The 27,746-nt window shown below is 37.5% G+C and overlaps 2 protein-coding genes across 2 annotated transcripts in view; one reads left to right on the top strand and one right to left on the bottom strand.

Annotated features, from left to right (window-relative positions):
- IL1RAPL2 (interleukin 1 receptor accessory protein like 2) overlaps window positions 1-27,746 on the bottom strand; it is a 603,372-nt gene that overhangs the window by 425,547 nt on the left and 150,079 nt on the right. The gene's annotated exons all lie outside the window — the stretch shown is intronic.
- Window positions 4,416-4,831, top strand: LOC125157896 (eukaryotic translation initiation factor 1-like). Its single transcript, XM_047844977.1, has one exon. It carries the CDS (start codon window positions 4,450-4,452, stop codon window positions 4,789-4,791), a length of 342 nt encoding a protein of 113 aa, XP_047700933.1. The 5' UTR covers window positions 4,416-4,449; the 3' UTR covers window positions 4,792-4,831.

The following is a 27,746-nucleotide window of genomic DNA, read 5'->3' as shown; positions in this document are numbered from 1 at the left end:
GTAATATTCTGTTTAAAAGTCAGTTGGGGACTAAAGCTTAATTTAAAATGACTGCTAATTAAGGGTTAATTTTGGCAATTAATTGTCCAGCCTAATTTATAGCTTATTTCTCTCTTTTGTCTTTCTTTGTTCTCACTGGATAACTGGATAAATGGATAAATGACTTTCTGTTTAAAAGTCAGTTGGGGACTAAAGCTTAATTTAAAATGACTGCTAATTAAGGGTTAATTTTGGCAATTGTCCAGCCTAATTTATAGCTTATTTCTCTCTTTTGTCTTTCTTTGTTCTCACTGGATAACTGGATAAATGAGAAGGTAGGTAAACAATCATGTAAATTGAAAAAAATCCCATGTAATTATTCAAAAACAATCTTTAGTAAATGATAATATAAGTCAAACAAAGAGTGAACGTGCCAATGTGTAAAAGAGAATTAGAGTAACTGACATTTGCTGAAGCAGAGGAATTCTTTCAATATATTCTTCATGTAGGTTGGGAGAGAGTAAGGGATAACAAGTGTGTATGTAAAAGCATTTACAATTTCAGTTAGGAATGGGGTTATAAGCTAAACAAGACAATATACGAACATCCACAAATTCTTCAGTGTATAAGCAAGTCTATATTGAAGTGTCTGGTTATGATGTGTAGACCTTTAACAGGCCTGGATTTCTCTATGCCAATTCAGTTACTTTGATAAGAAATGAGATAGATGTAAATAAAAGTCATTTTTCATTCAGCAATAATTTATTGAATGAATATTATATGTCATGCAGCAACTATAATAGCCACTGGGAATATGTGAATGAATAAAACAGACAAAATCCATGCTTACATTCTAGTGACAGAAGACAGACAATAAACAATAAGCAAAACTAATAAGTAAATTTCAGAGAATGTTAAGAAGTAATAAATGATATATAAAAAAGAAAAGTCTAGATCAAGGTAAGGTGGATGGAGAGTGTGGGGAGGTGGGAGTAGAGTAGGGGTAAACTGCATACTAAATAGGCAGGTCAGGATAGACCTACTTGAGAAGGTGATATTGGATCAATCCTGAAGGAGATAAGGAAGTGAACCATGCAGATAACAGGGTGGAAGAACATAACCAGCAGAGGAAACACCCCAGAAGGCTGAGATGTGTTCTGTGTGTTCAAGGAACAGCAAAGCAGCAAGTGTGGCTGAGTGAAGGGAGTGTAATAAGGGATGAAATCACAGAGATGTCAGGATACCAGATGTATATGGTCTTATGAGCCCTGATAGGGAGCTGTTTTTTATTCTTAGTAAAGCAGGGATATCAGTGAGGAGGCTTTTGCAGTAAATTGAGCAAGAAATAATGGTGGTTCAGACCAACAGTGAAAGTGGTGAGGAGTCCTTAGATATTAGGAATATTTTGAAGTTAGAGACAAGATAACTTCCTGATGGATCTGTTGTGCTGTGTCAAGGATGGCTCCAGGATTTCTGATCTGGCTAACTGGAAGGATGAAGTGCTCATCAATTGAGATGGGGAAGACTGCAGGTTTTAGGGAGATAGCAGGAATTCAATTTTGGAAATTTGTCATTTGAGATGTTTATTAGGCTTCCGTGTACAGATGTGGAGTTGGCAGTTGGATGAATACAGTTATATTAATTTGAGCATATAGAAACTACTTAAAGAAGTAAGTATAGACAGAAAAGAAAGGGAAATTCAAGGATTAAGCCTGAGGCACTGTTATGTAAGGTGTAATGGTGTGTCTTTCTCTCTCCCCGCTTCCGTGTGTGTGTGTGTGTGTGTGTGTGTACGTGCGTGTGTATGTGTTGGGAGTGAGGAAAGACAGGGAGAAAGTGCTGGGGGCAGTGTACTCTGGCAATGAGGAATTTCTTGTTAGTGTCACTGTTCAGAATTATTGACACATGATGATAATAAAATAGACACAAACTTTTAGTTGGACTTATAATTGTTTATATGTCTGTACAGACAATGTACTCCTTTATTGCCTACACCTAGAGTGGACTACTTCCACACTTATAATGCCACTGGATATGGTTTTTGCACACTCTAGTTTAAAACCTAAAATGATTAAGCAACCACACTTTTGGTATAGATGTATTATCCACCAGTTTTGCATCTGGTTGCTATCTAACTTTGTTTCTTTTAGTTCTAATAAGAAGCCTGCCTAACCAGGTTTAACTTTGAACTTTTGAGCAGGCAGGTGGTTTCTGAGATGGAATATCTGCTCCTGTGCCAAGCCTGGGTTAAGGATAAGGATAACATGAGATTATGATTTTAAAAAATACGGCTTTTAGTGTTTTTGTATTTTTGGGTACATACACCCCTATGTTTATTGCAGCATTATTTACAATACCCAAATTATGGAAGCAGCCCAAGTGTCCATTGATAGATGAATGGATAAAGATGTGATTATATATATATATATATATATATATATGCACATGCGCACACACACACACATACACACACATACATACACACAATGGAATATTATTCAGCAATAAAAAAGAATGAAATCTGGCCATTTGCAACAACATGGATGGAGCTAGAGAGTATAATGCGAAGTGAAATAAGTCAGTCATAGAAAGACAAATCTCATATAATTTCACTCACATGTAGAATTTAAAGAAAAAAAAAACACATGAGCAAAGGAAAAAGAGAGAGAGAGGGAGATAAACCAAGAAACAGACTCTAAACTATAAAGAACAAACTGATGATTACCAGAGGGGGGCTGGGTGGGAGGATGGGTTAAATAGATGATAGGGATTAAGGAGTACACTTGTGATGAGCATGGAGTGTTGTATGGAATTGATGAATCACTATATTATACACCTGATTCTAATATAACACTGTATGGTTATTTATTTATTTTATTTAAAAATAAATACATAAATTATGTTTTCAAATAATTCATAAAAATAAAAATTAGGGCTTTTGATGTTTTTAAAAGAAATGACCTTTCATTTTGATGTTTTTGTTTAAAATGTTTTCCCCTTATCAACTTCCCCCACCATCTCCCCACCTTTAGTTTCTTCCCAAATGCTCCATATGCAATTAATTATGAGATCCTCAGAATATATGTGATGAGAGCTCCAACAGCTAAAATATGAGACCATCTGTTAATTTGGAGGCTTTATTAATAAATGATTCTCTATATGTTTTGAGGAACCTCTAGATTTTCCAATAAGGAATCTACATGGCAGATGACAGAGTAGAACATCCTTCAAAAACAATGCTTCTGTGTCAAACAACTGGAATCTATCCTGTCAGTGGTTAGCTAAACATTATGACAACCTCCCAGTGGAGGCATCATGTCAAACAGTTTGTTGTGCTGCTGTTCTAAATGAACACATAGATAGACTGCCTTAGATAATCAGTTGTAAGTGGGAAGTAGAGGCAGCAAAAGATGCTGAAGAAGAGGGGGAAAAATGGAAAAGGTCATCCTTCATAAGCCTCCTTTCAAATGCAGTATTGCTGAGCCCAGTTGCAGTAGGGCAATTGCAATATGGCTCCCCTTGGCTTCACTAGAGCACCAGCCTGTCTGTAACTCTATGATGATAGAACTGCAAGCACCTTCAAAAAATGACAGAGCACCATAGGCTTTGGGGAGAAGGGCATGGTGTAAGAGTGAAGGGATAAAGCAGTTTAATTGGTATCTGAGCATAGACAAAAGTCTGAGCTCCATACAACACTGAATCTTTAGATTCAGCTAGAATAAATCCATCTAAAAGAGTTTAGGAACAGCCTCTATTCTCTCTTTGTTGCCCTATTCTAGTTTCTGACTGATAAAGATGACTGATAAAGGATATGACTGATATGACTGATAAAGGATATGACTGATAAAGCTGTAAGGCATGGTCTTTCTCTCCAAGCTGTTTTTAGGATGACCTCTTCAACAGCAGGGAGTATCTGAATACCTCTGGCTACAATCCTAGCACTAATAAGAACTAAGGCAAGTGCTCCATTGTATTTTATCCTATGTTAGTAGAGAGTAAAGGCAATGAGAACACCAGAACTGGGCTTCTAGGACTACAGCATGCATCACTCAGTTCAATATGATGACTTTTAATGGAGAATAAAGAAGAATGTGATAAGAAAGCATGATTAATTTCCCAATATCTTTTCCTGAGATAGCTTGGTTTCTCTTAAAGTCCCCATGTTTTGTGGGGGAAGATGGTGAAGTAGGAAGGATCCTAAGCTCACTTTGTCCCATGGACATACCAAGATAACAGCCATATCAGTGCAACCCATCCAGAAAACAATCCAAACACAGGAAAAAGAGACTTTTCACAGTTAGTCATGGAAAGAAGGACACATTGGCCCCAGTCATTAAGCGGCCGCCGAGGACTCAGAAGCCTCCCCCTTGAGCCCCCTCACTTTCCTATGCTGCCCTGTCCCCCCTGACTGCCTTCTCCCACTGCCGCCTTCTGCAGGCCTTTTCCACAGAGGAAAAGGAATTGTATTTTATGTCCGCTATCCAGAACCTCCACTCTTTCGACCCCTTTGCTGATGCAAGTAAGGGTGATGATCTGCTTCCCGCTGGCACTGAGGATTATATCCATATAAGAATTCAACAGAGAAATGGAAGGAAGACCCTTACTACTGTCCAAGGGATCGCTGATGATTACGATAAAAAGAAACTAGTGAAGGCATTTAAGAAGAAATTTGCCTGCAATGGTACTGTAATTGAGCATCCAGAATATGGAGAAGTGATTCAGCTACAGGGTGACCAGTGCAAGAACATATGCCAGTTCCTTGTAGAGATTGGATTGGCTAAGGACGACCAGCTGAATGTTCATGGGTTTTAAGTGCTTTTGGCTCACTGAAGCTTAAGTGAGGATTTCCTTGAAATGAGTAGAATTCCCCTTCTATCCCTTGTCATAAGTTTAAAAACCTGTGACAGCTTGTATAATGTAACCATTTGGGGTCTGCTTTTAACTTGGACTAGTGTAACTCCTTCATGCAATAAACTGAAAAGAGCCAGAAAGAAAGAAAGAAAGAAAGAAAGAAAGAAAGAAAGAAAGAAAAAGAAAGAAGGAAAGAAAAGAAAGACACATTGAAGATAGCAGGAAGGGTGGAAATGTGATTGGAAAGCAAACTCCCTGCAATCCTAACCATAAATGGGAGGGACACTGCAAGCATCCAGAAGGGAGAGAAGCAGACCCCACACCAGGCACCCCAGGCAGGCAGAACCTGTACTGGGAAAACAAATACCCATGACATTTGGCTTTGAAAATCACAGGGGCTTAACTGCATGAGTTTTTTAAACCAGTGGGGCTTAACACCCGAGTATTTTAAAAATCAGCAGAGTCAGCTCTGGATGAGCTGTAGGGTAATAGGAAACTGAGTCCCTACCCTTGAAGAGATAGCATAGCAGTCTTCCCTAGATAAAGCACAGAAGCAGCAGTTTGAAAAGTGCCTGGGGTATACATGAAGGAGATTTATTTACTAATCTCAGAATGCATGCTAAAGGGGCAGGGACTTTTTGGAAAACAAAAGAGCTGGTAGATGTCATTCTCTCCCCAACTCCCCAACCTAGATAGCCACCCTGTAGGAAGGAGCATGAATACTCTTCACTTAATTTGCTACCATCATGTTCCCTACCCCCGTATTCTCTTATTATATGCCCCATCCAACCCACACCACTCAGCAGAAATCCCTCTAAAGAAGCCCCTCCCTCATTTTGTTCTTGAAGCAGTCCTGGAAGGGACTGCACCACTCCAAAGTGACCCCTGCCCTGGGGAGAGAAGATAACCACACTCACCAGTTTGAATGAAGCCCCAGCAGCTGAACTTTATAAATGGCAGTGCAGAGAGAGTACCTTGCCAATCAGTGCATCTACAGCCCCAGCAGAAAATGTGGGGGCAAGAATTTGGTCTGCCAACCCCACCTATTCGCAAAAGCCTCTCAGCAACAAGGCAGAGAGAGCACCTTGCAGGTCAGTGCTACTGCAGCCCCAACAGACAGACTAGAGTCAGGTATCTGGTTTGTCTGTAGGCCACACCCTCCAACTAAAGCCTAAGGGAACAATACAGGGAGAATACCCTATAGATCAGTACAGCCATAGCCCCAGCAAATGGGCTAAGAGCAGGCAGTTGGTCTGACTGCTGACACCACCCAACTACAAGACCATGGAGGCCTCAGCCTAAGCCCTTAACAGCACAAGAACCAAACTGCTCACAAAAGGCAGAGTGGGCCCTGCAGCCAACTGGACTGAATGCAAATGAGGCCCAGCCATAACAGTAGGTTACACCCAACACACATAGGAGAAACGCCTCAAGTGGCTGATTCAAATGAACGGGGGATATTGCACTATAGGGCACCAAAGGACCTCTTCTTCGTAAGGCCACTACCTTCAAGATCAGAAGACATAACCACATTCCCAATACATACAAACAGACCAAATGTCCTTTCCTAAATGAAAGAACAGGGAAAAAAACAGGAAGAGATAAATGAAATGAACATAAGCAATATGAATGATAAAAAATTCAAAATAATGGTCATAAAGATGCTTACTGGATTTGAGAAAAGAATGGGGGATCTCAGTGAGACCTTCCACATAGAGAGAGAAAATATAAAAATGAATGAATCAGAGATTGGGAACTCAAAAACTGAAAAATTTAAACAGACATAAGAATGAGACAATAGTAGATAAGAAGAGGTAGAAGAATCGATCAGCGAGCTAAAAGACAGAGTACTGTAAAATTATCAAGCTGAACAGCAAAAAGAAAAAAAAACAATAATAAAAGAGAATAGGTTAAGGGAACTCAAACACTGTCAAATATAATAACATTTGCATTATAGGGTTCCCAAAAGGAGGAGAAATAGAATAGAGGATGAAAAGTTATTTGAAGAAATAATAGCTGAAAATTTCCCTAATTTGTGGAAGTAAACAGATATCCAGTTCCAGGAGGCATAGGAAGCTCCCCACAAAGTCAACTCAAAGAGGTCCACACTAAGACACATAATAATTAAAATGCAAAAAGTAGTGATAAAGAGAGATTTTAAAAGCAGTAAGAGAAAAGAAAACATTTATATACAACAGAAACCTCACAAGTCTAAAAGCTGATATTTCAGCAGAAACTTTGCAAGCCACAAGGGAATGGTATGATATATTCAAACTGCTAAAAGGAAAAAAAAAATATCCTGCAACCAAGAATACACTACCTAGCAAGGCTATCATTCAGAATATAAGAGAGAAAAAGAGTTTCCCAATCAAAAGGTAAAGGAGTTAATAATCACTAAGCCACTCTTACAAGAAGTGTTAAAGGGAATTCTTTGAGTTGAAAGAACAGGCCATAGTCAGGAGAAAGAAAATTATGAAAAGAAAAAAAAATTCATGAGCAAATACAAACATAATAAAAGTAGTAGATTAATTACTTATAAAACCATCACAGAGGTTAAAGCACAAAAGCAGTAAAATCAATTATATCTAGAAAAAAATCAGTCAAGGGATTAACAGAAAGGGATGTAAAGTATGACAACATATACATTAAATGTCAGGGGCTGTAAAAATGTAGTGTTCTTAGGGGTGCCTGGTTGGCTCAGTTGGTTTAGTGTCCGACTTCGGCTCGGGTCATGATTTTATGTTCTGTGGGTTCGAGCCCCGTGTCGGGCTCTGTGCTGGCAGCTTAGAGCCTGGAGCCTGCTTCAGATTCTGTGTCTCCCTCTCTCTCTGCCCTTTCCCTGCTCATGCTCTGTCTCTCTCTCTCTCTGTCAAAAAATAAGTAAACATTAAAAAAATTTAGTGTTCTTAGAATGGATTCAAACTAAAGTGACAATCAATATAGATTACTATATGCATAAAAAGTTATATATGAACCTAATGGTAACCACAGATCAAAAACCTGTATACATAACACAAAAAGCAAAGAGAAAGGAACTCAACTATATCACTAAAGAAAGCCATGAAACCATTAGGGAAGAGAGCAAACGAAGAATGGAACAGAGAATAATTACTAAAACAACCATAAAACAAGTTAAAAAAAATGGCAACAAGTACATATCTGTCAGCAATTACTTTGAATGTAATGGACTAAATCCTTCAATCAAAAGACACAGGGTTACTAAATGGATGAAAAAAAACAAGACCCATCTATATGTTGCCTACAAGAGACTCACTTCAGACCTAAGGACACATGCAGATTAAAGGTGAAGAGTTGGAAAAACACGTACCATGCAAACATAAGCAAAAGAAAGTTGGGGTAGTAATACATATGTCAGACAAAATAGACTTTAAAACGAAGACTGCAACAAGAGACAAAGAAGGATACTACATAATCATAAAGGGAACAATCGAACAACAAGATATAACAATTGTTTGTATTTATGCACCCAACAGGAAAACACCAAAATATATAAAAACAGTTAATAACAAACATAAAGTAACCAATTGAAAATAATATAATAATAGTTGGGGGACTCTAACACCCCATTTACAACAATGGATAGATCTTCCAGACAGAAAACCAACAAGAAAACAGTGGCTTTGAATGACACATTGGACCAGACAGATCTAACAGACATATTCAGAACATTCCATACAGTAACAGTGGACTACATATTCTTCTCAACTGTGCATGAAACAGTCCCCAAAATAGACCATGTTAGGCCAGAAAACAAGTCTCAATACATCTAAAAATTTTGAAATCATATCATGCATCTTTTATGACCATAGCAACGTGAAACTAGAAATCAATCACATGAGAAAATCTGGAAGGAACACAGATACATGGAACCTAAGTAACATGCTACTAAAAAAATGAATGGGTCAAACCAGAAATTAAACAGGAAATCAAAAAAATACATGGATTACATACAACACGGGAATCTAACCTCAAAACCAAGAGCACACTGTATACACTGTATGTTAGCCAACTTGACAGTAAATTATATTAAAAAAATAAAAAACAAAAAAGTACATGGAAACAAATGAAAATAAAATGGTACAAAATCTATGGGGTACAGCAAAAGCTGTTCAAACAGGGAAGGTTATAGCAATACAGGCCTACCTCAACCCAAGGGTCCATCAAGAGATGAATGGATAAAGAGGATGTCATGCACACACACACACACACACACACACACACACAGGAATATTACTCATCCAACAAAAAGAATGAAATCTTGCCATTTGCAACAACATGGATGGCTCTAGAAAGTATAATGCTAAGTGCAATAAGTCAGTCAGAGAAAGACAAATACCATATAATTTTTCTCATTGTGGAATTTAGGAAACAAAACAAACAAGGAAAAAAGTTACAAATAATAAAACAGACACTTAAATATAGAGAAAAAACTGGTGGTTACTAGAGGGAAGGAGAGTGGGGGAATGGATGAAATAGGTGAAGGGGATTAAGACTATACTTATTGTGATGAGTAGTGAGTAATTTATAGAATTGATGAATCACTACATTATATACCTGAAACTAATATAACTCTGTACATTAATTATACTGGAACTAAAAAAAGCAAATAAATAAATTAAAAAAATACAAGCCTACCTCAAGAAGCAAGAATTATCTTAAATAAACAACCTAACCTTACACCTAAAGGAGCTAAAAAAAGAGGAATAAACAAAACTTTATTCCAGGAGGGGAAAGAAAATAAATAATATTGTGCATAAATAAATGAAAGTAGGACTAAAACAACAATAGAACAGATCAATGAAACCAGGAGCTGGTTCTTTGAAAAGATCAACAAAATTGGTAATCTGTTACCCAGACTAAAACAAACAAACAGACAAACAAAAAAGGAAGCAGATTCAAATAAGCAAAATCAGAAATGAAGGGAGATTAATAACAACAGACACCATAGAAATAAAAAGAATTAGGGGCACCTGGGTGGCTCAGTTGGCTGAGCGTCAGACTTCGGCTCAGGTCACTGTCTCATGGTTCCTGAGTTCAAGCCCCACATTGGGCTCTGTACTGACAGCATAGAGCCTAGAGCCTTCTTCGAATTCTATGTCTCCCTCTCTCTCTCTCTCTGCTCCTCCCCCACTCATGCTCTGTCTTTCTCTTTCCTTCAAAAAATAAATTTAGGATGGTGGCGTAGGAGGACGCTGGGCTCACCGAGCATCCTACTGATCACTTAGATTCCACCTACAACTGCCTAAATAACCCAGAAAACTGCCAGATGACTAGCAGAACAAAGTCGCTGGACCCAAGCGCAGAAAAGAGGCCCATGGAAGAGGGTAGGAAGGGCGGAGAGGCGGTGTGCGCTCCATGGACTGGCGGGAGGGAGCCGGGCGGAGGGGCGGCCCGCTGGCCAAGCAGAGCCCCCGAGTCTGGCTTGCAAAAGTGGAGGGGCCCGACGGAGTGTGTTCTGACAGCAAGCACAACTTAGCATCTGGTAGGTCATAAGTTAACAGCTCTGCTCAGAGAACGGGAGGGCTGGAGGACAATGGGAGGGAGGGTTGTTGAGCCACGGACGACAGAGCTCAGGTTGGCAGGGAACAAAGGTGCTCTCCAGCACTATCTCCCTCGCCCATCCCCCAGCCAAAATCCCAAAGGGAACAAGTTCCTGCCAGGGAACTTGCTTGCACCACACAAACACCCAAAGCTGTGCTTATGCGGATCCATCCCTCCAGCAGGTCTGACTCCCTCCTGGTGCCGCAGGGCCTCTCCCGAAGTGAATCTCCAAAGGAAAAGTGAGCTTAGCCTGCCTCTCCAGCCCCCATGCACCTTGCCTATCCACGCCAGCTAATACTCCAGATCCCCAGCACCAAACCCTGGCAGTGTGCAAGTAGCCCAGACAGGCCATGCCACCCCACAGTGAATCCCGCCCCTAGGACAGGGGAAGAGAAGCCACACACCAGTCTGACTGTGCCCCAAGTGGTGGGCTGGGGGCAGAAATCAGGTCTGACTGCGGCCCTGCCCACCAACACAGGTTATTCAAGACAGCACAGGGGAAGTGCCCCCCCAGTCCTGCACCACTCCAGGGACTATCCAAAATGACGAAACGGAAGAATTCCCCTCAGAAAAACGTCCAGGAAAAAACAACAGCTAATGAACTGATCAAAAATGTTTTAAACAATATAACAGAAAGTAAATTTAGAATAATAGTCATAAAATTAATCGTTGGGCTTGAAAACAGTATAAAGGACAGCAGAGAATCTCTTGCTACAGAGATCAAGGGACTAAGGAACAGCCAGGAGGAGCTAAAAAAGGCTATCAATGAACTGCAAAATAAAATGGAGACAACTACGGCTCGGATTGAAGAGGCAGAAGAGAGAATAGGTGAACTAGAAGATAAAATTATGGAAAAAGAAGAAGCTGAGAAAAAGAGAGATAAAAAAAATCCAGGAGTATGAGGGGAAAATTAGAGAACTAAGTGATGCACTAAAGAGAAATAATACACGCATAATTGGTATTCCAGAGGAGGAAGAGAGAGGGAAAGGTGCTGAAGGGGTACTTGAAGAAATCATAGCTGAGACCTTCCCTGATCTGGGGAAGGAAAAAGGCATTGAAATCCAAGAGGCACAGAGAACTCCTTTCAGACGTAACTTGAATCAACCTTCTGCACGACATATCATAGAGAAACTGGAAAAATACAAGGATAAAGAGAAAATTCTGAAAGCAGCTAGAGATAAACGTGCTCTAACATATAAAGGGAGACCTATAAGACTCATGACCGATCTCTCTACTGAAACTTGGCAGGCCAGAAAAGAATGGCAGGAGATCTTCACTGTGATGAACAGAAAAAAATATGCAGCCGAGAATCCTTTATCCAGCAAGTCTGTCATTTAGAATAGAAGGAGACATAAAGGTCTTCCCAAATAATCAAAAACTGAAGGAATTTGTCATCACTAAACCAGCCTTACAAGAGATCTTAAGGTGGATCCTGTGAGACAAAGTACCAGAGACATTGCTACAAGCATGGAACCTATGGACATTACAATGACTTTAAACCCATAGCTTTCTACAATAACACTGAATGTAAATGGACTAAATGCGCCAACCAAAAGACATAGGGTATCAGAATGGATAAAAAAACAAGACCCGTCTATTTGCTGTCTACAAAAGACTCATTTTAGACTTGAGGACACCTTCAGATTGAGAGTGAGGGGATGGAGAACTATTTATCATGCCACTGGAAGTCAAAAGAAAGCTGGAGTAGCCATACTTATATCAGACAAACTAGACTTTAAATTAAAGGCTGTAACAAGAGATGAAGAAGGGCATCATATAATAATCACAGGGTCTATCCGTCAGGAAGAGCTAACAGTTACAAATGTCTATGCGCCGAAAACGGGAGCCCCCACATATATAAAACAATTACTCACAAACATAAGCAACCTTATTGATAAGAATGTGGTAATTGCAGGGGACTTTAACACTCCACTTACAGAAATGGATAGATCATCTAGACACATTGTCAATAAAGAAACAAGGGCCCTGAATGATACATTGGATCAGATGGACTTGACAGATATATTTAGAACTCTGCATCCCAGAGCAACAGAATATACTTTCTTCTCGAGTGCCCATGGAACATTCTCAAAGATAGATCACATACTGGGTCACAAAACAGCCCTTCATAAGCATACAAGAATTGAAATTATACCATGCATACTTTCAGACCACAATGCTATGTAGCTTGAAATCAACCACAGGAAAAAGTCTGGAAAGCCTCCAAAAGCATGGAGGTTAAAGAACACCCTACTAAAGAATGAATGGGTCAACCAGGCAATTAGAGAAGAAATTAAAAAATATACGGAAACAAATGAAAATGAAAATACAACAATCCAAATGCTTTGGGATGCAGCGAAGGCAGTCCTGAGAGGAAAATACATTGCAATCCAGGCCTATCTCAAGAAACAAGAAAAATCCCACATACAAAATCTAACAGCACACCTAAAGGAAATAGAAGCAGAACAGCAAAGACACCCTAAATCAGCAGAAGAGAAATAACAAAGATCAGAGCAGAAATAAACAATATAGAATCTAAAAAAACTGTAGAGCAGATCAACGAAACCAAGAGTTGTTTTTTTGAAAAAAATAAACAAAATTGATAAACCTCTAGCCACGCTTTTCAAAAGGAAAAGGGAGATGACCCAAATAGATAAAATCATGAATGAAAATGGAATTATTACAACCAATCCCTCAAAGATACAAGCAATTATCAGGGAATACTATGAAAAATTATATGCCAACAAACTAGACAACCTGGAAGAAATGGACAAATTTCTAAACACCCACACTCTTCCAAAACTCAATCTGGAGGAAATAGAAAGCTTGAACAGACCCATAACCAGCAAATAAATTGAATCAGTCATCAAAAATCTCCCAACAAATAAGAGTCCAGACCCGATGGCTTCACAGGGGAGTTCTACCAGACGTTTAAAGCAGAGATAATACCTATCCTTTTCGAGCTATTCCAAGAAATAGAAAGGGACGGAAAACTTCCAGACTCATTCTATGAAGCCAGGATTACTTTGATTCCTAAACCAGACAGAGACCCAGTAAAAAAAGAGAACTACAGGCCAATATCCCTGATGAATATGGATGCAAACATTCTCAATAAGATACTAGCAAATCGAATATGACAGCATATAAAAAGAATTATTCACCATGATCAAGTGGGATTCATTCCTGGGATGCAGGGCTGGTTCAACATTCGCAAATCAATCAACGTGATACATCACATTAATAAAAGAAAAGATAAGACCCGTATGATCCTGTCAATCGATGCAGAAAAGGCCTTTGACAAAATTCAGCACCCTTTCTTAATAAAAACCCTCGAGAAAGCTGGGATAGAAGGAACATACTTAAAGATCATAAAAGCCATTTATGAAAAGCCCATAGCTAACATCATCCTCAGTGGGGAAAAACTGAGAGCTTTTTCTCTGAGATCAGGTACATGACAGGGATGTCCACTCTCACCGCTGTTGTTTAACATAGTGTTGGAAGTTCTAGCATCAGAAATCAGACAACAAAAGGAAATCAAAGGCATCAAAATTGGCAAAGATGAAGTTAAGCTTTCACTTTTTGCAGATGACATGATATTATACATGGAAAATCCGATAGACTCCACCAGAAGTCTCCTAGAAAAGATACATGAATTTAGCAAATTTGCAGGATACAAAATCAATGTACAGAAATCAGTTGCATCTTATACACTAATAATGAAGCAACAGAAAGACAAATAAAGAAACTGATCCCATTCACAATTGCACCAAGAAGCATAAAATACCTAGGAATAAACCTAACTAAAGATGTACAAGATCTGTATGCTGAAAACTATAGAAAGCTTATGAAGGAAATTGAGGCAGATATAAAGAAATGGAAAGACATTCCGTGCTCATGGATTGGAAGAATAAATATTGTCAAAATGTCAATACTACCCAAAGCTATCTACACATTCAATGCAATCCCAATGAAAATTGCACCAGCATTCTTCTCGAAACTAGAACAAGCAATCCTAAAATTCATATGGAACCACAAAAGGCCTCGAATAGCCAAAGTAATTTTGAAAAAGAAGGCCAAAGCAGGAGGCATCACAATCCCAGACTTTAGCCTCTACTACAAAGCTGTCATCATCAAGACAGCATGGTATTGGCACAAAAACAGACACGGACAAATGGAATAGAATAGAAACCCCAGAACTAGACCCACAAACGTACGGCCAACTAATCTTTGACAAAGCAGGAAAGAACATCCAATGGAAAAAAGACAGTCTCTTTAACAAATGGTGCTGGGAGAACTGGACAGCAACATGCAGAAGGTTGAAACTAGACCACTTTCTCACACCATTCACAAAAATAAACTCAAAATGGATAAAGGACTTGAATGTGAGACAGGAAACCATCAAAACCCTAGAGGAGAAAGCAGGAAAAGACCTCTCTGACCTCAGCCTAGCAATTTCTTAGTTGACACACCCCCAAAGGCAAGGGAATTGAAAGCAGAAATGAACTACGGGGCCTTATGAAGATAAAAACTTCTGCACAGGCACAGAAACAACCAACAAAACTAAAAGGCAACCAACGGAATGGGAAAAGGTATTTGCAAATGACATATTGGACAAAGGGCTAGTATCCAAAATCCATAAAGAGCTCACCAAACTCCACACCCAAAAAACAAATAACCCAGTGAATAAATGGGCAGAAAACATGAATAGACACTTCTCTAAGGAGGACATCCTGATGGTCAACAGGCACATGAAAAGATGCTCAACGTCGCTCCTTATCAGGGAAATACAAATCAAAACCACACTCAGATTTCACCTCACACCTATCAGAGTGGCCAAAATGATCAAATCAGGAGACTATAGATGCTGGAGAGGATGTGGACAAACGGGAACCCTCTTGCACTGTTGGTGGGAATGCAAATTGGTGCAGCCACTCTGGTAAACAGAGTGGAGGTTCCTCAGAAAATTAAAAATAGACCTACCCTATGACCCAGAAATAGCACTGCTAGGAATTTACCCAAGGGATACAGGAGTACTGATGCATAGGGGCACTTGTACCCCAATGTTTATAGCAGCACTCTCAACAATAGCCAAATTATGGAAAGAGCCTAAATGTCCATCAACTGATGATTGGATAAAGAAATTGTGGTTTATATACACAATGGAATACTACGTGGCAGTGAGAAAGAATGAAATATGGCCTTTTGTAGCAACGTGGATGGAACTGGAGAGTGTGATGCTAAATGAAATAAGCCATACAGAGAAAGAGAGATACCATATGGTTTCACTCTTATGTTGGTCCTGAGAAACTTAACAGAAACCTATGTGGGAGGGGAAGGGAAAAAAAAGAGGTTAGAGTTGAAGAGAGCCAAAGCATAAGAGACTTTTAAAAAACTGAGAACAAACTGAGGGTTGATGGGGGGTGGGAGGGAGGGGAGGGTCGGTGATGGGTATTGAAGAGGGCATCTTTTGGGATGAGCCCTGGGTGTTTTATGGAAATCAGTTTGACAATAAACTTCATATATTGAAAAAAAATGAAAAAAAATGAATTAAAAAACATTAAATTGTGTTTAGAAAAGTAAAAGGAATATAAGAGAATATTATGAAAAATTATATACCAACAAATAAGACAACTTAGAAAGAATGGTAAAATCCTAAAAACAAATAATTTTCTAAAACTGAATCAGGAAGAAATAGAAAATTTGAGCAGACCAATTGCTAGCAATGAAAATGAATCAGAAATCAAAATACTTCCAAAAAACAAAATTCCAAGACCACATGAATTCACAGGTGAATTCTACCAAACATTTAAAGAAGAATTAATACCCATTATTCTTAAAGGTTTTCCAAAAAATGGAAGAGGAAGGAAAGCTTCCAAATTCATTCTATGAGGCCAGCATCACCCTGATACCAAAACCAGATTAAGACACTATAAAAAAGAAATCTGCTGGACAATAACTCTGATGAACATAAATGCAAAAATCCTCAACAAAATAGCAAACTGAATCCAACAATACCTTAACAAAATCATTCACCATTATCAAGTGGAGCTTTATTCCTGAGAAGCAGGGTGATTTTATACTTAACATGATATATCACATTAACAAAAGAAAAGATAAAACTTCATGATCATCTCACTAGTGCATATAAATTATCGACAACGTACAACATTCATTCATGCTAAAAACTCTCAATCAAGTAGGTTTAGAGGGAACATACCTCAACATAATAAAGGTCATATATGAAAAACCCAGAACTAATATCATACTCAACAGTAAAATACTGAGAGGACATCCTCTAAGAACAGAAACAAGACAAGGATGTCCACTCTTGCCACTTTTATTCCACATAGTACTGGAAGGCCTAACCACAGCAATCAGACAAGAAAAAGAAATAAAAGAATCCATATTGGTAAGGAAGAAATAAAACTTCCACCAATTGTTGATGACATTATATTACATATAGAAAAGCCTAAAGATTCCACAAAAAAACTACTAGAACTGATAAATGCATTCAATAAAATTACAGGATATAAAATAAATATAAAAAAATCTTTTGTATTTCTATACTTGATTAATAAATTGGGAGAAAGAGAAATTTAAAAATAGTTGCATTTACTATTGTACCAAAAAGAATAAAATACCTAGGAATAAACTTAACCAAAGAGGTGCAAGCTCTATACTCCAAAAACTATAAAACTTGATGAAAGAAATTAAAGATGATGCAAACAAATGGAAAGATATTACATGCTCATGGACTGAAAGAATTAATATTGTTTAAATGTCCATATTAGCCAAAGCAATCTACAGATTGAATGCAACCCCTATCAAAATACCAACAGCATTTTCACAGAAATAGGATATCCCAAAATTTGTATGGAAGCATAAAAGACCCCAAACAGCCAAAACAATCTTGAAAATGAAGAACAAAGCTGGAGGTATCACAATTCCATTATTCAAGATATCCTACAAAGGTGCAGTAATCAAAACAGTATGGTACTGGCACAAAAATAGACACATACATCAATGGAAAAGTACAGAGACTCTAGCTTTTATTAAACTATGAAAAAGAAGGGCAAGAATATATAATGGGAAGAAAACAGTATCTTCAACAAATGGTGTTGGGAAAACTGGACAACTACATATGAAAGCATGAAACTGGACCACTTCTTACAGTATACACGAAAATAAACTCAAATGGATTAAAGGTCTAAATGTGAGATCTGAAACCAAAAAATTCCTAGAATAAAACATAGGTAGTAATTTCTTTGACATCAGTTGTAGAAACATTTTCCCGGATATATCTCCTCTGGCAAGGGAAACAAAAACATTTAAAGTATTGGGACTGCACCAAAACAAAAAGCTTCTGCACAGTGAAGGAAACCATTGACAAAACAAAAAGGCAATCTCTGAATGGGAGAAGCTATTTGCAAATGATATATCCAATAAGGGGTTAATATCCAAAATATATAAAGAAATAATAGAACTCAACACACACAAAAAATAAATAATCCAATTTAAAAATGGGCAGAGGGCCTGAGTAGACATTTTTCCCAAGATATCCAGATCGCCAACAGACACACGAAAAGATGCTTAACATTACTAATTATCAGGGAAGTGCAAATTAAATCCACAATGAGATATCACTTTATACCTGTGAATGACTAAAATCAAAAAGAAAAGAAATAAAAGTGCTGAGGTGGTATAGAGAAAAAAGTACCCTCATGCATTGTTGGCTGAGGTGGTATAGAGACAAAGGTACCATCATGCATTGTTGATGGGAATGCAAATTGATGTAGCCACTGTGGAAAGCAGTATGGAGGTTCCTCAAAAAACTAAATGCAACTACCATATAATCCAGTAATTCCACTACTGTGTATTTACCCAATGAAAATGAAAACACTAATTTGAAAACACATATGTACCCTTGTGTATAGCACAGCATTATTTAAAATAGCCAAAATATGGAAGCAACCCAAGTGTTCATTAAAAGATGAATTGACAAAGATGGAGTGTGTGTGTGTGTATTATATATATATATATATATATATATATATATATATATATGAAATCTTGCCATTTGCAACAACATGGAGGGACTTAGAGGGTATAATGCTAAGTGAAATAAATCAGTCAGAAAATGACAAATACCATATGATTTCACTCATAGGTTGAAATTAAGAAACAAAATAAATGCACAAAGCAAAGAAGAGACAAGTAAAAACAAGACTCTTAAATACAGGGAACAAACTGGGGTTTTCCAGAGAGGAGGTGGGTAGAGGGATGGGTGAAATAGATAAAGGGGATTAAAAGTACACTTAGCTTGATGCCCACCGAGAAATGTATACAAATTGTTGGATCCTTATACTTTTATGTCTGAAATAAGTATAACACTGCATGTTAATTGTACTTTAAAAAGGTCATGCTTTGCCATTTATAAACTTATTGAATGGATATATTCAAAATCCTAAATGCATTTGAAACTAGTGATATTTTCAACAATGTACTTCTCACTTTTTAAAGTAAAATCTCCATTTATCAGTTTTATATTTACTGTTTTCAATAATCAAGGGACTCTGATTTGTCCCAGTGTTACTGTCTTTGAGTTGTAACCAGTATTGAGTACACATTTTCCCTTTCTAACCTTTCTGTACCCAGAGTATTTGCAATGTATTCCTTACTTAGAATGTAAACATCAAAACAGAACAACATATTTCATATTTTATATACTCTATCATTCAAGGATCAGATCAAATCCTTTTTCCTCCATGAATCCTGCTCTGAGTTCTCCCAACCAAAGTGATCTCTCCTTTCTTCCACTACATGGAAAACTTCATTGGCTGCTCCACTTTTCTGCAATAATCTTATTTTCTGCTTTAGGTTGTTATTAAATAATTTCATTTACACACACATATTATATATTACAAAAACATATATATATATGTTTATATATATATATTACAAAAACATATATATATGTTTATATATATATTACAAAAACATATATATATGTTTATATATATATTACAAAAACATATATATATGTTTACATATATATAAATATATATATTACAAAAACATATATATATGTTTTTATACAAGCACACACATATATGTTTTCTAGTCATGTTATAAGCTTTTTAAGGACAAGTTATTCCATGGGGAACAGAACATAATTATGGTGAACTAGAGAGCATATGCCCACCTTAGAGGCAGTTAAATTAAAAATGAAACATTTTGCTGTTGAAACAAACACATCTGGCCAGCAGGCTGCCAGTTTGTCATTACTGGTCTAAACTAAGGTGTTGGAAATATAGATCAAAAGGAGAGAATACACAGGAACGTTAGAATTAACAAGTTGCGAAAGCATTTAATGTACGATTAAGAAAACTGAATCAAAAACAGGGACTAGGCAGAAGATAGCATGTGTCATTTGGGTTATCAAGAGGGTATCTACAGAGTAACCATGACAACTTTGCCAATAGGACAGCTGGGAGTGTTTATCTAGAATTCAGGAGAGAAATGAGAATTAGAGATACAGACTCATGGAGTCACGCTAAATATGAGATGTTACTCAGAGAGGGTCTAGAATGAGATGTTACTCAGGGTCTAGAACAAGAAGAGAAAAGAACCAAGAATAAAGCTGTCAGGAACACCTATATGTTAGAGATAAATAGAAAAAGAGAACACTGCATTTGTGAATAAGGAATAGAATCAGGAAAATGCAGTATCTCAGAATCCGAAGGGTATGGAATTTGTAAGTAATGGCATAGTCTTAAATGACTATCAACTTGTTTGGTACATAGTAGGCATGCAATAAAGATTTACTGAATAAATAAATGATTCCTTGAAAGAATCCAGAGCAGAGAAGACAAGAAAATCAGGGAACATCAGAACACTTCTCAGGACAAGAGCATATCAGCAAGTGGGTATCTCAATTATAACTCTGCAGTGTGTGAGTGATTCTATCATTTTAAAACTTTATCTGATCTGTTCTGTAAGGCTCAACAAACCTGCTTGGATGATGATCATTTTATTTTGAGCTAAATGGCTTTTTGTTACCTGTATTTTCAAAGTGGGAAATGTGTGGCTTTTCACCAGTACTATAACTCAGTTGGTTCCACCAGTTTCAGTCAGGCAATTTCAAGGTTTATGAAGGGCTGTAGAAATTTTCTTTATAACAGCCATGAAACCTTTAAGTGAGAAACATTTAACCTCAACTAATAACTGTATTCATTTGGGTGCGCATTTTTATTGGCAAACATTCTTTTGTGTTAGAGAAAAAGGATGTTTCCAGAGAAAAATGAAGGACATTTTCTCCCACCATGGTTTCTACTATTGCATAGTGAGACAAGAATCCTCAATGTAAAAGTTTGGTAGGGCAGGGCAGCATTAAAGCTTAGTTGGTACTTTCCAGGGAATCCTCTATTTCAGCCCCTTCACCACATTCTATCCTTTCTGGTCCCAGCTCAACAGGTGGTTTTCCCAAAACAGCACATTTATTAAAAATGGATTTGACTATTTGAGGTAGTCAACTCAAAGATTTTCATCTAAGTGTTTATATGCAGTATAAATGGTTTTTATATGTATGCGTCTGTACTCTCACATGCTTGGATACCTCAGACATTCATTTAAAATTTCTGTCCTGGGCCTGAACTATGTCTTGGTTCAATGCCATGGCTTTTTTATCATATAAGTTTGAAATAATTAGGCCAGGAGCTAGCAGTTAAAGCAATTTTGTGACTACTAGAAGAAAGGCATCAGGAGTAACACCTACTTTTTAATTTTTTTTTTTAATTTCAGAGATGCCCATTGATAGGAGCCCTTTGTGACACACCTCTGTGCCATATTGTGGCACCAGTAATCTCTGAGTTACCTTAGTCATCAAATGACAGATGCACCTACTTACTTGCATACATATACCTATTAAGGGAAGGAATCTGGCCCTGCCCACTGAATAGCTATGGTAGAGCTATATGGGTAAGGATGAGTCTGGGATCAGGGAAAAGGGCATCAAGGACCAAATTCTTTGCAGAGACATCCATGTAAGATCACCAAACCGAAAGAAAAAACAGAATCCTTTGGAATACAGGAGGCAAAGGAACAGAGGGTTTGAGAAGAAGGGTAGCCTGGGCAGACACAGCTCTAGAAACTTGTATCTTTAGGTTTCATTCTACCAAGCTGGACTGAGTCATGCGTTAGTTTTAAGGATTCATCCTAGCATCCAGTCAGCTTACTGAATTATGCCAATGGTTCACTTTAAGAAAGCTTCCATATAAAAAAGGAATCACTTTTTCTCTAACAACCTAACTTTCAAGTTTTGTTGCATGGTTTTGCCATATGAAGGATAGTGTGTGTGTGTGCACATTTGAGTAGTAAATAAGACACTGAGGTTCATCCTAGAAAAGACTAATACTAATTCATATGCCAGGACTCAAATCAATATATGCAAGATGGTATGAGTGCTACACACTAAGTGTTTAGCAGGAGACAGAGATTACTCCCAATAGCAGTATTGAGAAAGCATTTTAAGTAGAGAATATTTGAAAAGCAAATAGTAAAAGTTGAAAGCAGAAAGAGAAAAATAATGGCAAGACAGAGAATGAATCAAAGGCAGAACAAGCACAAGCAAAGAGAGCTAGGCAAAAGGAGCAATATATGTTCAAAGAATCACCCATAGCAATCCAAATTAATTATAGTACAAGATTCCTGTTGGGGATAAGCAGCAGATGCAAATTGAGCTCAGTGTTTTTAAATATTTATATATATATATCTGCATTACTTGGGGGAGGGCTTTTTAAAGATGAAGATTTCTGGACTTGCTCTCAGAGATTCTACTTTATAGGTCTAGGATACTGCTGAGGAATTGGGAAGTTTAATAGGCATCTAAAAGGGATGCTGATGTAGGTTGTCAGAGTCCACATTAAGGAAACTTTAAGTTAGGAGGTGATATCCTGGTAGGAGGCACTATCAGGTTTCTTTAAATTTCAAATTTCCTTAATGAAATTAAGATATTTTATTAAAAGTAATCCCATTGAATTATATCTCTTCTAGAATAGATATATTATGTAAAGCAAGTTATTCCTGTAATTCTAACTAGAATTATTTCAAATGAAACAGGAGAAAAACACCAAGTAAGAGTACCTTAAAACTTTATACATAAACAAGATGACCAACAATCTTTTTCCAATCAGACTGTCTGTTTGAAGGTCACAAATGACTTTTTTTTCCTCTCATTTTGGATAAATTAAGAAATGACCTGCTGTTCTATTTACAAAAATTAGTTACCCAATTCACCATCTGAGAGAGCTTTCGTTACTTTGGTTTGAATGTTCACAGGAATGAAATCTGAAATGTTGCCACATTTTCCATTTGGACAACATCATACATTTATCAAATGGAATATGTAAGCTTCCAGCATTAGATAATCTCAGTTCACAGAGGTATTTCAATATACAAGCATTGGATATAGGTACATTTTTGCCATCAAAAAGCAGCCTTTAGGGCCAGAAACCAACTCAATAAAAAAAAATGGGAAGTAGGATTTTTCTAGGCATAAAAATAATCATATTACAGACACAGCAAACAGTATGAATGAACATACATAAACCATAAAATGTTTTGGATGTTCTAAGAAATTGATAAAACACTGGTTTCATTAGAAAGACAGAATGAGGTCATATGTTGTAAACGGCCTTGAATAATAATCATAATATAAGCTAATACCTACCTACGTAGTGATTACTCTGTGCCACGCACTCTGTTCTTAAACCCTTTATATATATTAACTTATTTAATTAATCACAGCAAGGCTTTGACATAGGTACTATTATTAATCCCATTTTACAGGGAGATAGAGCTACTTGGGATGTCAGGAAAAGGTTTCAGGCACAGATTTGTTATGAGAAAGGTATTTATGACTGCAATGTAGAAGATGGCTTAGAAAGAAGAGGGATTAGAGGTAGAAGGTTAGGAAAAATGATAGTATAATAATTCAGGCAAGCTTTAATAAAAACTCTGAATTAGGACAGTTGAAATGGAAAGAAGGAACAAATTCAAGAGAGAGATCTTAGGCAAATTGACCATACTAAATAGTTGATTGAATTTCAGGTTTAGAGGAAGCAGTGAAAGGATTATAAATTATAGCTTCCAGGTCTCACTTGGGTATATAGGTAGATGATGGTGATATTCATCAGGACAGGAAATGTAGAGGGAAGCATACTTTACAAGTAAGGTAATAAATTTCATTTTGGATGCCTTGTATTGCAATTCCAGTAATATACCAGAGGCAAATATAAAACAGTTAGCTGTCCGTATGAGGAACTAGGAGAGATATCTGAGAAGGAGATAGATTTGGGTATCAACAGCATTTTCACATGTCATCTTTGGCCGTTTGGAGTTCCTGCCTTCATCACTGCTGTCTGATTTATTAGTAAGAATTATGTTTGTGTGAAAGCACAGTAAGATTCTTTGAGGGCAGAACACCTTACCACATAAAGGCAGCTTAAAAATATATCAAAACTTAGGGCCAGCATGTCTTGGGTTTCCTGGCCCTAACTGCCACATGTTAGGGCAGAAGGGATCCAACAGAGTTCTACGTGGAGAACTAGGAAGTATCTGAATAAGGAATGCGTGTGCTAGATCAATATTTATCGAGCTTTAATGTGCATAGAAACCACCTTGGGAATCTTGTTAAAATGCACATTCAGATTCAGTAGGTTTGATGCGGGATATAAAACTGTACATTTATATCAAACTCTCAGGAAATACCAACAATGGTATTCCATGAACCATACTTTGAGTGGCAACAATCTGGATAAGTGCTGCCCAAGAGAATATAATGTGACCTGTATATACAATCAAAAATTTTCTAGTAGCCACATTAAAAAAGTAAAAAGAAACTTGTGATATTAATTTTAATAATACATTTAATTAACCCAATATATTCAAATATTACAATTTCATTATGCAATGTTAAAATATTAGTGAGATATTTTACATAATTTTGTACTAATATTTTGAAATTCATTGTGCACTCACAGTTGACACAGTTCATCTATTTCAGTTTGGAGTAGCCACAATTCAAGTACTTAAAAGCCAATTATGAAGGACAGTCTAAGCCAAGAGACTCAGTTCCAAATCAGGTGTCATGAATCTATGATCAACAACCTAAAATCATTCCCATGAAATAGACCTCAATTTTCCACAATGACTTTGAGAAATTTCATCCCATTCTATTCATAGCCATTTGTTCTCTTAATTTTCAAAGTGAAGTTAAACAGTTGCTTACCTCAGACAATGTTTACTTTCAATTTCCATGTAGCTGCCAAATATGTGATAAACTCACTTCAGATCAAGCCACTTAAGAAACTGAGCAGGAAGGGGAACCTGGATGGCTCAGTCAGTTAAGCATCTGGCACTTGAGTTTTGCTCGGGTCATGATCTCACAGTTCGTGAGATCAAGCCCTATGTTGGTCTCTGGAGTGACACTGGGGAGCCTGCTTGGGATTCTGTCTCTCTCCCACTCTCTCTGGCCCTCACCTGCTCGTGTTCTTTTTTTTTTTTTTAATTTACATCCAAATTAGTTAGCATATAGTGAAACAATGATTTCAGTAGATTCCTTAATGTCCCTTACCCATTTAGCCCATCCCCCATCCCACAACCCCTCCAGCAACCCTCAGTTTGTTCTCCATATTTATGAGTCTCTTCTGTTTTGTCCCTGTCCCTGTTTTTATATTATTTTTGTTTCCCTTCCCTTATGTTCATCTGTTTTGTCTCTTAAAGTCCCCATATGAGTGAAGTCATATGGTTTTGTCTTTCTCTGACTGACTAATTTCACTTAGCATAATACCCTCCAGTTCCATCCACGTTGTTGCAAATGGCAAGATTTCATTCTTTTTGATTGCCGAGTAATACTCCATTGTGTGTGTGTGTGTGTGTGTGTGTGTGTGTGTGTGTATACCACATCTTCTTTATCCATTCATCCATTGATGGACATTTGGGCTCTTTCCGTACTTTGGCTATTGTTGATAGTGCCGCCATAAACATGGGGGTGTGTGTGTCCCTTCAAAACAGCACACCTGTATCCCTTGGATAAATGCCTAGTAGTGCAATTGCTGGGTCATAGGGTAGTTCTATTTTTACTTTTTTGATCAACCTCCATACTATTTTCCAGAGTGGCTGCACCAGCTTGCATTGCCATCCACAATGCAAAAGAGATCCTCTTTCTCCACATCCTCACCAACATCTGTCGTTGCTTGAGTTGTTAATGTTAGCCATTCTGACAGGTGTGAGCTGGTATCTCATTGTGGTTTTGATTTGTATTTCCCTGATGATGAGTGATGTTGAGCATTTTTTCATGTGTCAGTTGGCCATATGGATGTCTTCCTTGGAGAAGTGTCTCTTCATGTCTTTTGCCCATTTCTTCACTGGATTATTTGTTTTTTGGGTGTTGAGTTTGATAAGTTCTTTATAAATTTTGGATACTAACCCTTTATCTGATATGCCATTTGAAAATATCCTCTCCCATTCTGTTGGCTACCTTTTTTGCTGATTGTTTCCTTTACTGTGCAGAAGGTTTTATTTTGATGAGGTCCCAGTAGTTAATTTTTGCTTTTGTTTCCCTTGCTTCCAGAGACGTGTTGAGTAAGAAGTTGCTGCAGCCAACATCAAAGAGGTTTTTGCTTGCTTTCTCCTCGAGGATTTTGATGGCTTCCTGTCTTACATTGAGGTCTTTCATCCATTTTGAATTTATTTTTGTGTATGGTGTAAGAAAGTAGTCCAGGTTCATTCTTCTGCATGTCGCTGTCCAGTTTTCCCAGCACCACTTGCTGAAGAGACTGTCTTTATTCCATTGGATATCCTTTCCTGCTTTGTCAAAGATGAGTTGGCCATATGTTTGTGGGTCCATTTCTGGGTTCTCTATTCTGTTCCATTGATCTGAGTGTCTGTTCTTGTGCCAGGACAATACTGTCTTGATGATTACAGCTTTGTAGTATAGCTTGAAGTCTGGGATTGTGATGCCTCCTGCTTTGGTTTTCTTTTTCAAGATTGCTTTGGCTATTCGGGGTCTTTTCTGGTTCCATACAAATTTTAGGATTATTTGTTCTAGCTTTGTGAAGAATGCTGGTGTTACTTTGACAGGGATTGCATGGAATATGTAGATTGCTTTGGGTAGTATCAACATTTTAACAATATTTGTTCTTCCTATCCAGGAGCATGGAATCTTTTTCCATTTTTTTTTTTTTTGGTGTCTTCTTCAATTTCTTTCATAAGCTTTCTATAGTTTTCAGTGTATAGATTTTTCATGTCCTTGGTTAGATTTATTCCTAGCTATTTTATGTTTTTTTGTGAAACTGTAAGTGGGATCGATTCCTTGATTTCTCTTTCTGTCACTTTATTGTTGGTGTATAGGAATGCAATGGATTTCTGTGTGTTGATTTCATATCCTGTAACTTTCCTGAATTCATGAATCAGTTCTAGCAGTTTTTTGGTGGAATCTTTAGGGTTTTCCATATAGAGTATCATGTCATCTGCGAAGAGTGAAATTTTGACCTCCTTCTGGCCCATTTGGATGCCTTTTATTTCTTTGTGTTGTCTGATTGCAGAGGCTAAGACTTCCAATACTATGTTGAATAACAGTGGAGAGAGTGGACATCCCTGTCTTGTTCCTGATCTTAGGGGGAAAGCTCTCAGTTTTTCCCCATTGAGGATGATATTAGCGTTGGGTCGTTCATATATGGCTTTTATGATCTCGAGGTATGCTCCTTCTATCCCTACTTTCTTGAGGGTTTTTATCAAAAAAGGATGTTGTATTTTGTCAAATGCTTTCTCTGCATCTATTGAGAGGATCATACGGTTCTTGTCCTTTCTTTTATTGATGTGATGAATCATGTTAATTGTTTTGCAGATATTGCACCAGCCCTGCATCCCTGGTGGTGAATAGTTTTTTAATGTATTGTTGGATCTGGTTGGCTAATATCTTGTTGAGTATTTTTACATCCATGTTCGTCAGGGGAATTGGTCTATAGTTTTCCTTTTTAGTGGGGTCTCTGGTTTTGGAATGAAGGTAATGCTGGCTTCATAGAAAGAGTATGGAAGTTTTCCTTCCATTTCTCTTTTTTGGAACAGTTTCAAGAGAATAGGTATTAACTCTTCCTTAAATGTTTGGTAGAATTCCCCGGGAAAGCCATCTGGCTCTGGACTCGTTTTTTGGCAGACTTTTGATTACTAATTCAATTTCCTTACTGGTTATGGGTCTGTTCAAATTTTCTATTTCTTCCTGTTTCAGTTTTGGTAGTGTATATGTTTCTAGGAATTTGTCCATTTCTTCCAGATTGCCCATTTTATTGGCATAA

This window comes from Prionailurus viverrinus, chromosome X, assembly GCF_022837055.1.
Source record: "Prionailurus viverrinus isolate Anna chromosome X, UM_Priviv_1.0, whole genome shotgun sequence".
Lineage (NCBI taxonomy): Eukaryota > Metazoa > Chordata > Mammalia > Carnivora > Felidae > Prionailurus > Prionailurus viverrinus.
This window is presented reverse-complemented; position numbering and strand designations above follow the sequence as displayed.